The sequence below is a fragment of the Colletotrichum jinshuiense genome, chromosome 6, assembly GCF_051148585.1.
Source record: "Colletotrichum jinshuiense chromosome 6, complete sequence".
In the NCBI taxonomy this organism is placed as follows: domain Eukaryota; kingdom Fungi; phylum Ascomycota; class Sordariomycetes; order Glomerellales; family Glomerellaceae; genus Colletotrichum; species Colletotrichum jinshuiense.
This window is the reverse complement of record NC_139313.1, coordinates 1,678,737-1,691,353: the sequence shown is the minus strand read 5'-3', so window position 1 is coordinate 1,691,353 and position 12,617 is coordinate 1,678,737. Positions and strand designations below refer to the sequence as shown.

At 49.4% G+C, this 12,617-nt stretch overlaps 6 protein-coding genes across 6 annotated transcripts; 2 read left to right on the top strand and 4 right to left on the bottom strand.

The window, feature by feature from the left end:
- Positions 1-318: 318 nt before the first annotated feature.
- On the top strand, positions 319-1,521 carry EsH8_VI_000430 (uncharacterized protein; the record flags this gene model as incomplete). Its single annotated transcript, XM_083271683.1, has 3 exons — positions 319-1,207; positions 1,258-1,416; positions 1,466-1,521. 3 exons carry the CDS (start codon positions 319-321, stop codon positions 1,519-1,521), a joined length of 1,104 nt encoding a protein of 367 aa, XP_083126857.1.
- A 2,362-nt stretch (positions 1,522-3,883) lies between these two features.
- On the top strand, positions 3,884-6,831 carry EsH8_VI_000429 (S8 family peptidase; the record flags this gene model as incomplete). The annotated part of the gene is made up of 12 exons (XM_083271682.1): positions 3,884-4,012; positions 4,097-4,423; positions 4,480-4,543; positions 4,607-4,709; positions 4,771-4,828; positions 4,891-4,947; positions 5,049-5,878; positions 5,933-6,048; positions 6,103-6,199; positions 6,268-6,355; positions 6,411-6,658; positions 6,735-6,831. 12 exons carry the CDS (start codon positions 3,884-3,886, stop codon positions 6,829-6,831), a joined length of 2,214 nt encoding a protein of 737 aa, XP_083126856.1.
- A 577-nt stretch (positions 6,832-7,408) lies between these two features.
- EsH8_VI_000428 (fungal specific transcription factor domain-containing protein) lies at positions 7,409-8,695 on the bottom strand (the record flags this gene model as incomplete). The annotated part of the gene is made up of 3 exons (XM_083271681.1): positions 7,409-7,814; positions 7,869-8,539; positions 8,597-8,695. The coding sequence occupies 3 exons, from the start codon at positions 8,693-8,695 to the stop codon at positions 7,409-7,411; spliced, it is 1,176 nt and encodes a 391-aa protein (XP_083126855.1).
- Positions 8,696-9,665: 970 nt separating this feature from the next.
- On the bottom strand, positions 9,666-10,103 carry EsH8_VI_000427 (uncharacterized protein; the record flags this gene model as incomplete). The annotated part of the gene is made up of 3 exons (XM_083271680.1): positions 9,666-9,731; positions 9,809-9,892; positions 9,966-10,103. The coding sequence occupies 3 exons, from the start codon at positions 10,101-10,103 to the stop codon at positions 9,666-9,668; spliced, it is 288 nt and encodes a 95-aa protein (XP_083126854.1).
- Positions 10,104-10,592: 489 nt separating this feature from the next.
- On the bottom strand, positions 10,593-11,462 carry EsH8_VI_000426 (uncharacterized protein; the record flags this gene model as incomplete). The annotated part of the gene is made up of 1 exon (XM_083271679.1): positions 10,593-11,462. The coding sequence occupies one exon, from the start codon at positions 11,460-11,462 to the stop codon at positions 10,593-10,595; it is 870 nt and encodes a 289-aa protein (XP_083126853.1).
- A 532-nt stretch (positions 11,463-11,994) lies between these two features.
- Positions 11,995-12,449, bottom strand: EsH8_VI_000425 (uncharacterized protein; the record flags this gene model as incomplete). The annotated part of the gene is made up of 2 exons (XM_083271678.1): positions 11,995-12,160; positions 12,226-12,449. 2 exons carry the CDS (start codon positions 12,447-12,449, stop codon positions 11,995-11,997), a joined length of 390 nt encoding a protein of 129 aa, XP_083126852.1.
- Between the last annotated feature and the right edge of the window lie 168 nt (positions 12,450-12,617).

The window sequence follows — 12,617 nt, the reverse complement described above, 5'->3', positions numbered from 1 at the left end:
GGTGGTCTCGTGCTATATAGTGTCTAGAGCCTTGCCAAAGACCTCAATATTCATACCTTTACGTTTTCAATACTGAGGCCATCCCGTCATCTCTTTTATAAGTTTGCAATACTTCAGGCTGACCGTCGTCTCCAACGCGTTTGGTATTGCCTGGAAAACAACTCTACGTCACCTGAGCCGCCCATGGTTTGTTATTTCACCATATACCCGTCTTAAGTACCAATCGTCTGCGCCGGGCATTGAATCAAACTTCTCTTTTAAGTCGCAGTTGGAGCTTTTAATACCGACTGAATTGGCACACTGATTTCTGTTTTCGACATGGCGAGCGAGCCTGCTTCCACAACTGCCGCCACCGAGACTGCCACAGAACATGTCTGTCTGCCATTCTCTCCCGGGCCGAAGCAAGCACAACTTCTGCGGGCTTTGAAAGAGATCCCGCGATATCTCTTCCGCGTCCATGCGTCGAATACTTCGGGCCAGACGTCGTCTACAGAAGTTGTGTCGAGAACCGCCCTCCTCGGGCGGCCAAGCGCAGAGCAAGACATATTTGCCATGCCCTCTCGAGATGCTGCAGACATGCTGAACTGCCACTTGCGTGGCTGGCCAAGAGACAGCGATAACTTAATGTCTTGGACCAGCTCATTGCTTTTTGCGCTCGTGTATGCCCTCTACCGCAGCCTCCCGGACAAAGACGGGTTTCGCAACGAAATGTCAGACATCCGCATTTATGTCCTAGACACCAAAAACATGCCGGCAGGGGCTTTCATGTCTGACATGGCTCTCATAGACACATTCGTTGGCAAGGATTCGGAAAATGTTAAAAACCTCTTCTACATGCGACGTCTGCGACGAGACACGCAGTACAATTTTGGCGAATACTTGTGTCAGGGCAAATTATCAATCGCGGAACATTCAACTTCGACTACTCTACAAGACCTTATCAACCATGGGCTGTTCAAGCTATGTCCCGAAATGGCAGAACCTAACGAGAATTCGGAGCTTGCCAAAAGAGTCTGTAGATTTCGCACTGGGTGCTTTTCTTCGCCTGCCCAAACGACCAGATCAGAAGTACGGTCAGCTCTGATTCTCGCCCAAGGTTGCTTTGGAGAGGTCTGGGCACTGCCGCTCACAGCCGCGTTTCTCTCATTGAGAAGGAGGGCTCGAAACGATATTGTCATCATCAACGCCTTCCATGCCAACTTTTCAGGTATCAACCCTTGGGAATTCGTCTGCCAGAGCGATTCTAACAACCCACAGACAACGAATTAAAAGAGCATGAGTTGGGCACCCTAAAAACCTTCTACCATGACCGGCATCCAGAGGTCCAGCAGTTTGCAAACACTGTCCAGGATATTCATAGTGACCACTGCGCAAGAGCTCTCGACTCTATCATTGCCACCACTATGAGCTTGTCTAGTCAGTGCCATCAATTTTCCTGTTTCTGTTCTTATCTAATGGGTTCCAGTTTCTTCTCCGTCGGCGATAGGACTTCCAACACAACCCAGCAGCGTTAATGCCTGAACAAAAGCCCGGGTGTAGTGCCCATATTTCTTATGGGTTTGCTATACTTGTTTATGACATCGGTTTCCAAAGAATAGCCGAGGAACTGCAGCAGGTATTGTTGAACCAGCGACCACCCGAAGTTGTTTGATAATAGTTTTCTTTCAATAATATGAGACTAGCTCTGGGGAATAGTTAAAGTTGAGAGCGGGCTAGGTGAGTATCAGACACATGGTTATGAGGTTTATTTGAGGACGGACAACTGATTATATCTTGGGTCTATTTTCATGGACAAATGGTCCGTCAAATAACAAAATGATAATTTGCTCTCGGTGGAAATTTGTTATCAATGGTTTGGGATGATCATTACGCAACCATGAGTGGATATCTTATGTTGTCAAGTAAGCAAATATTGATCAATGAATTTCGTGAGCAATGAGAAATGCATCCGAGAATTCTTATAATATAGAAGTACAGAGCCTCTACTGAAGGCTGGGGAAAGTCTAATGTGCAAGACGCCGAGTACCGAGTAGAGAGTGGTATCACCCAGCTCGACATGAGCTTGTGGTGGCAACAAGCCTCATTCGGATCCTGCAGAGACTCGTATCAGGCCTGTATATAAAATACAGTGGCGATTGCGCGTGCTGCGCTCATCCGCCTGACTTTGCCAGAGGTGGTCGTTACCCTCCTCTCATCAGTACGTCATTCCGAAGGTCCAACACAAGCCCCCATGGACCATGACACAACCCTCTCAGTCCAATCAGTGCTTCCCGCGGTCAAAGAAAGCCCTGATTCCGGTAACAGTGACCCAACCAATGACCACGACAGTCACCGCCAGCCGTACCTCTCTGACGACGTCCACCGCAGCGGGTCCGAAGTGGATGGCGTGTATGTGGTTGATTGCGCCAGAGTGCGCTGCCGAAAGACCGAATTGCTCCATCTACGGATCTGTGAGTGCGTGTCAAGGACATACGTTGGAATTAAAAGACTCACGATTGACGTCGGTTGATGTATGTTTGGCGAAGGAAAAGATGCGAGTTGGCTGAGTGACGGAGAACTTTTTTGTGGACTGCTCGCATTACGTCAACGAATCAGGGCGGCCAGCTTGGTCCCTGTGATCAACTATGATGCTACTACACCGCACGGCTGCGGTTACAAATGCACGCAATTTTATGTTAATTCGACGCAAAAAATAGCAAGAAAACTCATAGAGATAGAAATTTGACAGTCGTTTGTTCAGATTTATATTCGCGGCCTGCGTATAGCTTTACTTGCTAGCAACCTCTTTAAAAAGGAAAGCCAGAGCCTTGTAGTAGCAGGGTTAGGCTGGTGACTTGAATGTATGCGATGTGAGTTTTTTGATTTAGAGACAGAAGAAGAAGGAAAGCCAACTTGGGTTAGTTGAATCGAGGCAATTGACGTTTCACTGTAATTATAAGCTTAAATCGATTAATCGGCGGATTATGGATGGACGGGACGGGTTAGTCCACCAGCAAAGATGAAATGCCAACAGTCGGAATGCAATTGCGAAACCGACAGGCCGAGAAGAAACTCGGATACGTCAACAGGGCAATTTAGCTATTGAGACTGAAATTTGGTATGTCCCAAAATATGTGCAAAATGCGGTGAAAATAGGGTCGATTTGTTCTTGAGTTTCGACGAGTCGGATCAAAGTTGATAAATGCAGGTCCCACCGGTTATATACGATGTAGACCATCATCATCTTGAGTTCCACGCATGTGCAATCCCACCAACCCCGAAGTGGCCTTTCACTTCCCGTGGGATCCTTGAGATTGCCCAGCACGCCATGCTGCAGGAGTAAACGTAAAATGCCAAAGTTGGAAGGTCAATTCACCACCGTAGTGCCTTGGCACAGTTAACCGCCCTGCAATGCAACACTACAGGACTTGGCTATTTCCCACAGTGCTTACCGGGACGCAATCCTACCATTACTGAATACGAGGTTGGAGGTGAGGATAAATGACCTTGACCATGGTACGGGCGTACGGCTCATTTGGGACCGCAAATATTGCCCAAGCATGGACGTTCAGAGCAAAACAACCGCTGGACCCGACGCTACGACCAGATGTCAAGGATCCATAATACCCCTGTCGTCTAAGACTGAAGGAAGCAGTACTTGCGCGATCGGTCTCTGAACACGGCAGGTCGACAGCGCCGGCACTAATGCCACATTGCCTGCGCGATTAAGTACTGCAGGTACACTTCTCCGCAAAGCTATTTGGGAATGAGAGCAGATTATCGCGTGATGTCTCCGTGCACGACAAAATAAGACTTGATTCCCGCGCATAGCTTGACGACTGTCCTGCTTGGTCCCTCAACCATCTCTTTCAGCCTCTAGTTGAGAAGTTGGCCGATCGTCAGAATGAAGATGCGTACTTTGGACTTTGCGCTGGTCCTCTCACTTGCAAAGGCTATCGCCGCGCAGGGAGAGGGCGAACCTGACGAGACGGCGGTCCGTTTTGCCAGAAGCTACATCGTCGAATATGCTGCTGTGAGTATAATGAGTTGAAATATCTCTTTTAAGATTTACGGCTGCTTATGAGAGTTCCTTCCTCCTGCTGACACGTGGGATCAGGGCACAATAGCGAAACGGAGTTCTCTGGCTTCCACAGACGGCGTCAAAGTAGTAAAGAATTTTGACAGTGAAGTATTTAACGGCGCCAGCGTTGAAACTACCGACTTTAACCTAGACAGTCTGCTTGAACTACCGGATGTTGTGGGCGTTTGGCCCAACAACCCTGTGTATCTTGAGCCGTCTGTGCCGCAAGATGATAGCCTCAGCGCCGCCGCCTCTGTTGCTCACACTGTCACGGGCGTCGATAAGCTGCATGAGCAGGGCATCTATGGAAAGGGTGTAAAGATCGGGGTCGTCGACACTGGTATCTGGTACAATCACGACGCGGTAAGAGATGAACTCGCGATGAAAGTTTGCGTTCAAACAGTAACACATGAGAGCAGCTCGGAGGTGGCTTCGGAGAGGGCTTCAAGGTTGCTGGTGGCCACGACTTTGTTGGAGATCAGTGTAAGCCATCCTCAACATCTTAATATCTCCGCGTAAAAGCTCGGGAGCTGACATTTATGAAAGATTGGCCCTCGATTGGATACGAAAAGGAGCCCGACGCTGACCCACTCGACTTGCTCGGCCACGGCACACACGTCGCTGGTATCGTGGCTGGCAAGACCGATGAGTAAGTCTTGAAGATTTCATTTGGATTAATGAGAGTTGTTGCTCTGACAATCGAGCTCTAGCTTCTCCGGAGTAGCTCCCGAGGCCACCTTGTATGCCTACAAAGTTATGTCCAGGCAGGTATGTTGGCCACTTCATAATGCTTCGAATTTGACGTGTAACCCATTGACTCATGGCACTAGGGCTCCACGGATGCAGCCACTCTCATTGAGTCTTTCTTGACGGCATACAACGATGGTGTAAGTGTTTTTTGGACTTAAAGTTTCACGCCATCTACATGATGGGACTTTGCTGGTTCGGCTAGTTTGAGTCAACATTTCGTTTCTAACGTTTGAAAAAGGTCGACATCATCACCTCTAGCATTGGAGGCGCCAATGGCTGGGCAGAGGAAGCCTGGGCAGTGGTTGCCTCCAGAATCGTCGAACAAGGAGTCGTTGTAACAATATCCGCTGCCAACTCCGGCTCGCAAGGTCCTTTCTACTCTAGCAGCGGGTCCTCTGGGAAAAACGTCCTCGCAATCGCATCCGCCGATGCGCTATCTGTCAGTACAACTCGGGCGTCTTCGTTCACTTCCTGGGGTCTTCTCAACGACCTCAGCGTTAAGCCAGACGTTGCGGCCCCCGGAGGTTCTATTTACAGCACGTACCTCAACAACGGCTGGACGACAATGAGCGGCACTTCTATGTCATGCCCGTATGTTGCTGGTGTTGCAGCCTTGTACATCGGCGCATTCGGTGGCCGCCAAGTGCACGGCAAAGGCTTTGCCCTTGCACTTAGCAAGCAGATCATCGCCAGCGCCAAACCATTGGCTTATCACAGCACCGCCTTTTCCGAGCTTCCTGCGCCTGTGCCGCAAGTTGGTAATGGACTGGTCGATGCATTCAAGCTCCTCCACTCCAATACGACGCTAGACTTCAGGCCCATTGCACTTAACGATACTCGCTACTTTAGCAGATACCACGATATCACAGTCACGAACGGCGGCTCCGGAGATGTAACATACCAACTCTCCGTACAGGATGTTTACGGAGTAGAGACGTTGTCTCTGGATACTGTCAATGGAGACAAGAGAGTCAGGCTTCTCTCTGAGTTGACGCCTCAGAAATTTGCCGTTGAAGTTAGCCTACCTCGAGGCTTTACCCTCAAGGCAGGAGAGAGCAAGACTGTCTCGTAGGTTCCTAAATTATGCTGAAACTCGGTCATATACTCACAGGTCAATAATAGGGTCAATTTTAAGAACCCAGAAACTTCTGGATGGAATGCAGCCGTTCTGCCTCTATACAGTGGTAAGATTATTGTGTCAGGTGACAATGGCGAAGAACTATCAGTTCCATATGCGGGTAAGTAAATGTGGTTCTAACCAGATTTTAATGATGCCTGACAATCTATTATAGGTGTCGCGGCCGATCTGAGAAAGGAATTGACACCGCTATTCCGGAATGGCTTCCCTTACCTAGAAAGTGGCGACCCTGTAGTCAGGGGCAAAACCTCGTATGTGTTTCCACATTCTATAAATTCTGCAATTTATTGGGAGCTCAGCTAACGAAACATTTCCCCAGGTTCACTTTCAACCTCACTCTTGGCGTCCAAGATTTCCCCAAGATTTTCCACAACATCATCTGGGGTACACGTGAACTCCGATGGGATGTGAGTAACCTGAAATTGTCTGGAAGAACTACCCCCATACTAACTAAGCCGTCAGATTTTCGGAGCAGAATGGGTTGAGAGGCAATGGGCATACCCGCCAGTTGTTGGTGAGAATGGGTTTGTCGGATCAGGCGCCTACTGGATCGGCTCAGGCCAGGCCCCATTCTTTGACCCGAGCAGGTGGAATCCTGATGAAACATATTCTTACCCCAAGACATACAATACGAGAAGCAACTTCAACTTCGAGAACTGGTGGTTCGGCAAGCTATCCAATGGGAGTCAGATTGCTGTGGGTAACTACACGTAAGTCAACCCAGCTACGCCCTGAATGACGGAAGTATATTATAGAATATGATGCTAAGCTAAGCTTTATTTCTAGGTTGAGATACGCTGCCTTGAAGCCCTTTGGAAACCCTTCGCACTCGGATAACTGGGTGACTTTCACGACACCGATTGAAGTTTTGGGACAGTACTAAAGAATGTCGAATTTAGAGACAAAAGTGCGTTGCATATGCCAGCATTTTTAGACACATACAAAGCTCTTTTGATATAACGCAGACCAATGTTGACCGTATCAGCCATGCCCCAAAAGCCACCAAGCAGTTGAATAGCAAAGACTTTCAGTCGTCCAATGCATCTGTGAACTTTTCCCACAATATCTGCATTAGAGAAAAATTTATAACTCTGGGACCGACACTCGAGCACGACCCAGGGCTCATCCACCAATTTTGGAAGCATTAATCGCATTTATGCTTTCCAACCCTGGCATAGAAAATGGTGTCTTTGCCGATATTCAAAGCCTGGTCGAATATGCGTGGAATATCGACGAAGCTCTATGTAATCTGGACATATGACAGCCAGCCAGTTCTTGAATACAACGTCAATGGGCCAAGTGGCCAAGCCAGTCATATTTTTCCAACCTTCAGATGAATGCTCTGAAACATGAAAGAAGGGACCAAGTCAGCTGACGAGGGACATTCAGAAAAACCACTTGCTCGAAATCGAGCTGGGCACCTAATTAAGTTGTATTTTCCCCCGTTACTACAACAAATTCTAATGACCGCTTTTCCCTAGCTGGTTGTCCAAAGTAAAAGACATCGGCCCTATATATGAGCTGCCCCAATCGTTATCATGAACGTCTGGGAAATCATTTGGTTCCACTCCAGAATCAAAGCACTCCCAGGTTTCCGCCATCGGATGTTGCAACGGCAAATGCATCGTGGGCTCCGGTGCCGCATCCTTGCCAGACAGTTCTTTTTTGGTCTTTATGTAAGCCTCTGCGATGCGATATAGAGACCTGCACAATTCGTATTGTCGTTTGCAGGACTCGACCAAAGTGCCCAGCTTCTCGCTGATGATAAGAGAACCTCGCAACAAGTCCAAGTCCTCTGTGCTCGAGTTCCTGATGCAGTGGAGAAAAGTAATGATGTAAGGGGCGAAGGATGAGTAGATGTGTGTCCTGGGAATTGTCAGAAATGTGCGCTGTCGAAACGGGGCTGCCTTCTTAACATACCACACCGCGTAGGTGAACAAGGCGGCATAGCCACCAGATACAGATCTCGGGTAGGCGGTAGCGTAGGCTGTCAGTCCTTTCCTAGCGGCATCGAAGCACTCCTCTGTAATGGCGCCGGCCGAGTTCGAGGAACTCGCTCCACGATGCGTTAGAGTCAAAATAGAGTAGTAGGCAACATCGAACGCATCAAATGTGAACCGGAAGAGCTCATTTCGATATGCGTGGGTGTAGTCCACGCTGCGCCACCACTCATACCATTGCGTCAGTCGCTTTGAGAGGTCGGCCGCGGCGGCTTGTCTTTCTTCTTCTCTTGATCTGGATGCTCCCGGAGAATATAGCTTCTGGTAGATGGCGCACTGAATCCTTCCAAGTTCAATAAACGCAGTGAACCCCGTATCCCAGGGCTTTCTCTCTTGCCTCTGAGAGATCTCGTATGGTTCCGTGTCAATATCGACGTCGTTAATAATTGGCGATTTTCCTTGGGAAAGCGTTAAGCTGCGGTCGGCAACATAAATATGCCAGAAGAGTCGACGCGCCGCACAAGCTTCTGCCTCTGGCAACGCAGCTAACTTCGATTTTCGATGATAACCCAGCGCCAGAGTGTGTCTGGCGGCTGTTGACATTACGCTCCATTGGAGAGTGAGATTGCCGTCTAGCTGTGCCTTGAATGACTGCGTCATAGTTAGTGAATATCAAACATGGACTCTTACGACGTGGTGAGAACAAACCGCTATGCATAGTATCAGAATGTGCTCATATGTAGGCACAGCCATGACCTCGTATGTCTCGATGCCAGCCTTGAAGTTGGCGTGGCAAAGATCATGCATGCGGTTGGCTTCTTCGGGATCTATCTCGGGATTTGCTGTGAAATCAATGTCTCTCAATAAAATAGAAAGATATCCGTTGAAAAGAGTATTCGCTCCGATAGTAACCGGATCAACCGGGAAGTACACCCTTCGACATAAATCTTCGACTTGTGCTTTGTTTTCAACCGGGTAGAATAGAAAGAGTACCGAGTGATCTGTTTGTAGGAGATTCTAGCGGCCGTGAAATATGATCTAGGTGATGCAGTGGTACTGACCGTTTACTGTACGAAGAAGACGAATAACAAATTCTGAAGGTGGTAATTGGTAAAATCCTTTGTTTGCATGAGGCTGACGGGATTTGCCATCCGACCTGGTTTCTTGCCTCTCACAAATCCCTCGTAAAGCGACCAACTCATCTACGATGCTTGGGGATTGTACATCGTCGAGTTTGAGCTCCTCTATCTGACTTGCAAGCATCGTTTGTTGCCTGAAGGATGAGTCCCCCTCATACGTGGCATGGTGATCTTCCCACAGACAGTGGTGTGTTGACGAGTCATCCTCAACGGTTGGAGTTGTATTTCGTGTTGAAGATGGTGTTAATTTGTCAGCTTGCTGCTCTGTCTGCCTCCGAAGAGCCTCTTCGACGACTCTCAGTCTCTCATGGAGTTGTTGAACAGTAAGGTCATCGTTTTTGTTGTTGTTGTTCTTGTTGCTGTTGTTGTTGTTGCTGCCACTGCTGCATCTACATCAGCTTGACGTTGCGACACATCCGGCCCGAAAGTCCGGCATCTATACCTGTCAGATCCTTCTCCAGGCGGTCCATGTCCAGGCTGTCTTCCTACTGAGCGGCAAGGAATCTTTGACGTGACGCAATTGGAACAAGGGATCTCTCGGTTGCACCGTATCTAGCCCTGGTGTCAGTCCTGTGGGCGGGATCAAGCGTTTGCCAAACGAATCCGCGGGAATGCGGCGCGATAGAGTCCTCGGTGGATCAAATCCAGGAGGCTATGGCGCCGTCCGCAATGGCAGGGCACGGGTTCTCAATACCTTGCGGATCCTACAATTATGGCACTATGTGTGGTCGGGATAATCAGTTTCCGACATCACATGCAGATCTCAGCTGGCGAGACATACCGCTCTGGGGATAACGCTCGTCTTGAGCGTGTGCGGATCCTGGTCCATGACAGTCTTCAGAAGTAGAGGAGTTGAAGGCCTCAGCTGTATTGCTTAGTATCTGTGATCTGTGGTGATTGGGGATTGGGGACTGGGGAATATATTTGACGTCACGTACAGATATGGATGGAGCCTTCTTTATGCCGGAGACTTTGATCCTCCTTTGTTTTCCCCAGTCTCGGACTTCGTGGAACTTGTGGCGCGCACGGACCCAACTTCGGGACTCGGTCGTCGCCGGTGCCTGGCTGGACCCCATTAGGTTAAACTCCGGCCCTGAAAAACGGGCCAGAAGGTCCCTTAACTTCTGCAGTGGCTGTGGCGTAGTCACTATTCCATGGGACTAGGGTGTCATCATTTGGAAGAAACTATGATTCAAGAGCGTAATGTACTTCGATCTCTCTATCTTGCTCGTTTTAATCACTTGGCTACCGGTAGGTCCTGAAAAAGATAGCATGGGATCCATCCAAGAACGGCAAATCAATTACTGTTATTTTTGCTAGGCAGGAATACATGTGAAAGCGCCCCAGCACCCTTTGTTCTTTGACCGCGGGCTAGCACAACCGCTGGCTAGGACATCGAAGAGAGCAAGTCACCAAGACTGATTCTTTCGCCAAATACAGTTTAGTCAAGATCACAACTGTGGCTTATCGATGAACAAAGATAGCATGCCTAGCATGTACGAATTGCATCTACCAGTGTGCAAAATTGGATACCCTGTAGGCATCGAAGAGGCTATATATCCAGATTAGAACAGTGCGCAGGCGATAACGAAGCCAGCAAGGACAAGAACCGGCTTTTTGGCAGTGGCCTGTCCAGCCCCGTTAGGTGTTTGAGATGGCGAGCTGCCCGTCTGCGTGGATGACAATGTAGGAGTGGACGAGGCGGAACCCGTTGGGACTGTTGAAGCAGTCGCCGCAGTAATAGAGCCAGATGCGGTCGCGCCCCCTGACGAATCGGCACTAGAACCCGATCCCTGGCCATCGCCGTACTCCTTGATGAGCGAATCCCAGGACTGGAACGTAGTGCCGGGGCACGCGGCGACACACTCGTAGGTGTTTTTGTATATGTTGATGTCCTCGCTCGTCGTGTTTCTCTCGTCAAAATACTTGTCGTTGCACTTGCGGGCGCATCCATAAGCAGAACACGGGATGTGGTCCATGTCGCCAAACGTCGAGCCGCCAAGCTCTGTCTTGCCCCAAGCCGCCGTGCCGCCGCTCAATGTGAATTCGTTGCTGTAAGCAAAGCCTGATGGGCCGTCCTTGGTCGGGTCCGCGTTCCACTCCATTGTCGTGATTTTGAGATCGGCGGAGTCGGGCACCGCATCGGCAGGGATCCTGACCTTCACCGTAGTGACGTCGATCTTGGTCCCGTTGGCCAGAAGGCACACGGGGCCGGTGCCCCAGCCGGGCGGGGTGGTTGCAAGGTAGAGGTTGTAGTTTGTAAAGCCGGCATCGAAAGACTTGGCTCCGTCGGCGATGTCGTTGCGGAGCGTGACTTCGACGTCGGTATCGGCTTTGACAATAGACTGGATGCTGATTCTTTCAAAAGCCAGGGCGCTCGACGCGCCGGCTAGCAGGACGCCCAGTGGGCCCAGGAACGCAGATGAGATCATCATAATAGGTAAGTGGTTGAAGGTCTTCAAACGAATGTAAATAGTTAGGCAATGAACAGAACGACAAGGACGGACGCGAAGTTGGCTAAAGAGCGCTTTCTTAAGGACGAAGACGGTTATAATTTTGCCAAACAGAGAAAAGAAATCATTATGTGACGCGGGAAATGATCGAATGATGACTAAATTTTGGAAGGATTCGCTTCGCCCCTGAATGCCTAGAATAACACCAGTAAGCGGAAACCACCGGTCCCGAGATTGGCTTGCCAGACTAGTTCAAAACGATGCTAGCCGATGGCAATAGTACGGAAATCCGCCGACAAAAACTACGAACACGACCGTGATGATCTATAAACTAGTTTTAGGCTGCGGCACGCACAGAATGCTGTGTGCGGAAAAAGAGATTACGAGGTCCTGACCAAACCAACGTTAATCAAGCTTTTGCCAAGGCTCTTGACACCTAAAAGCTTACCTTTCACCTGCAGCACCTTTATGATTGGCATAGGGCTTTAGAACCACCGTGCAGCAGTCCAAGAAATCAATTCTGACCGACCAATTCCTTCAGTCGATTTTCGTCCAGGATCTCGGCTTCTACTAAGCGACCCGTCTCCGTAATCTCGCCGCCCACTCGCTGGTAGCGAACTACTGTGGGCACGTTGTGAACGTTCCATTTGGTGCGGTAGTCATTAGTGGGGACTTTCCATCTAAATCAATCCATTAGTGAATGTGATCCGTTGAAAGACGTGGGGATAAAGCCGAATACACCTACTCTGGTCTCTGCCCGACTTCGACAAAAGCCATTTCAGGCGCGCCAGCCGCCGAGAAGGCGGCCTTGATGTGTGGCAACGCGGCTCTGACATCGGGACACCACGATTCTCCGGTATCCGGATGGTCTGAGGTGGTGAACGTGATGAAGAATGGGTCTGTAGAATCTCCCGGCAAAGGAAGAGCAGTTGCTGCCTGCGGCAATGTGAAGTTGGATATGATAGGCATGATTGATGATGGTTTGTCGCCTGAGGCCGAGACTAGAGTGTTGATTAAACCTTTGATCGTAGTAGCAGTACAGACCGGACAAAAGAGTTGCTTTGGTTCCTGAACAAGACAGGCTGAAGGATGTTTGCCTTAAGTCCAACGTGAACCGAGTTTCTGGGACCAACATAA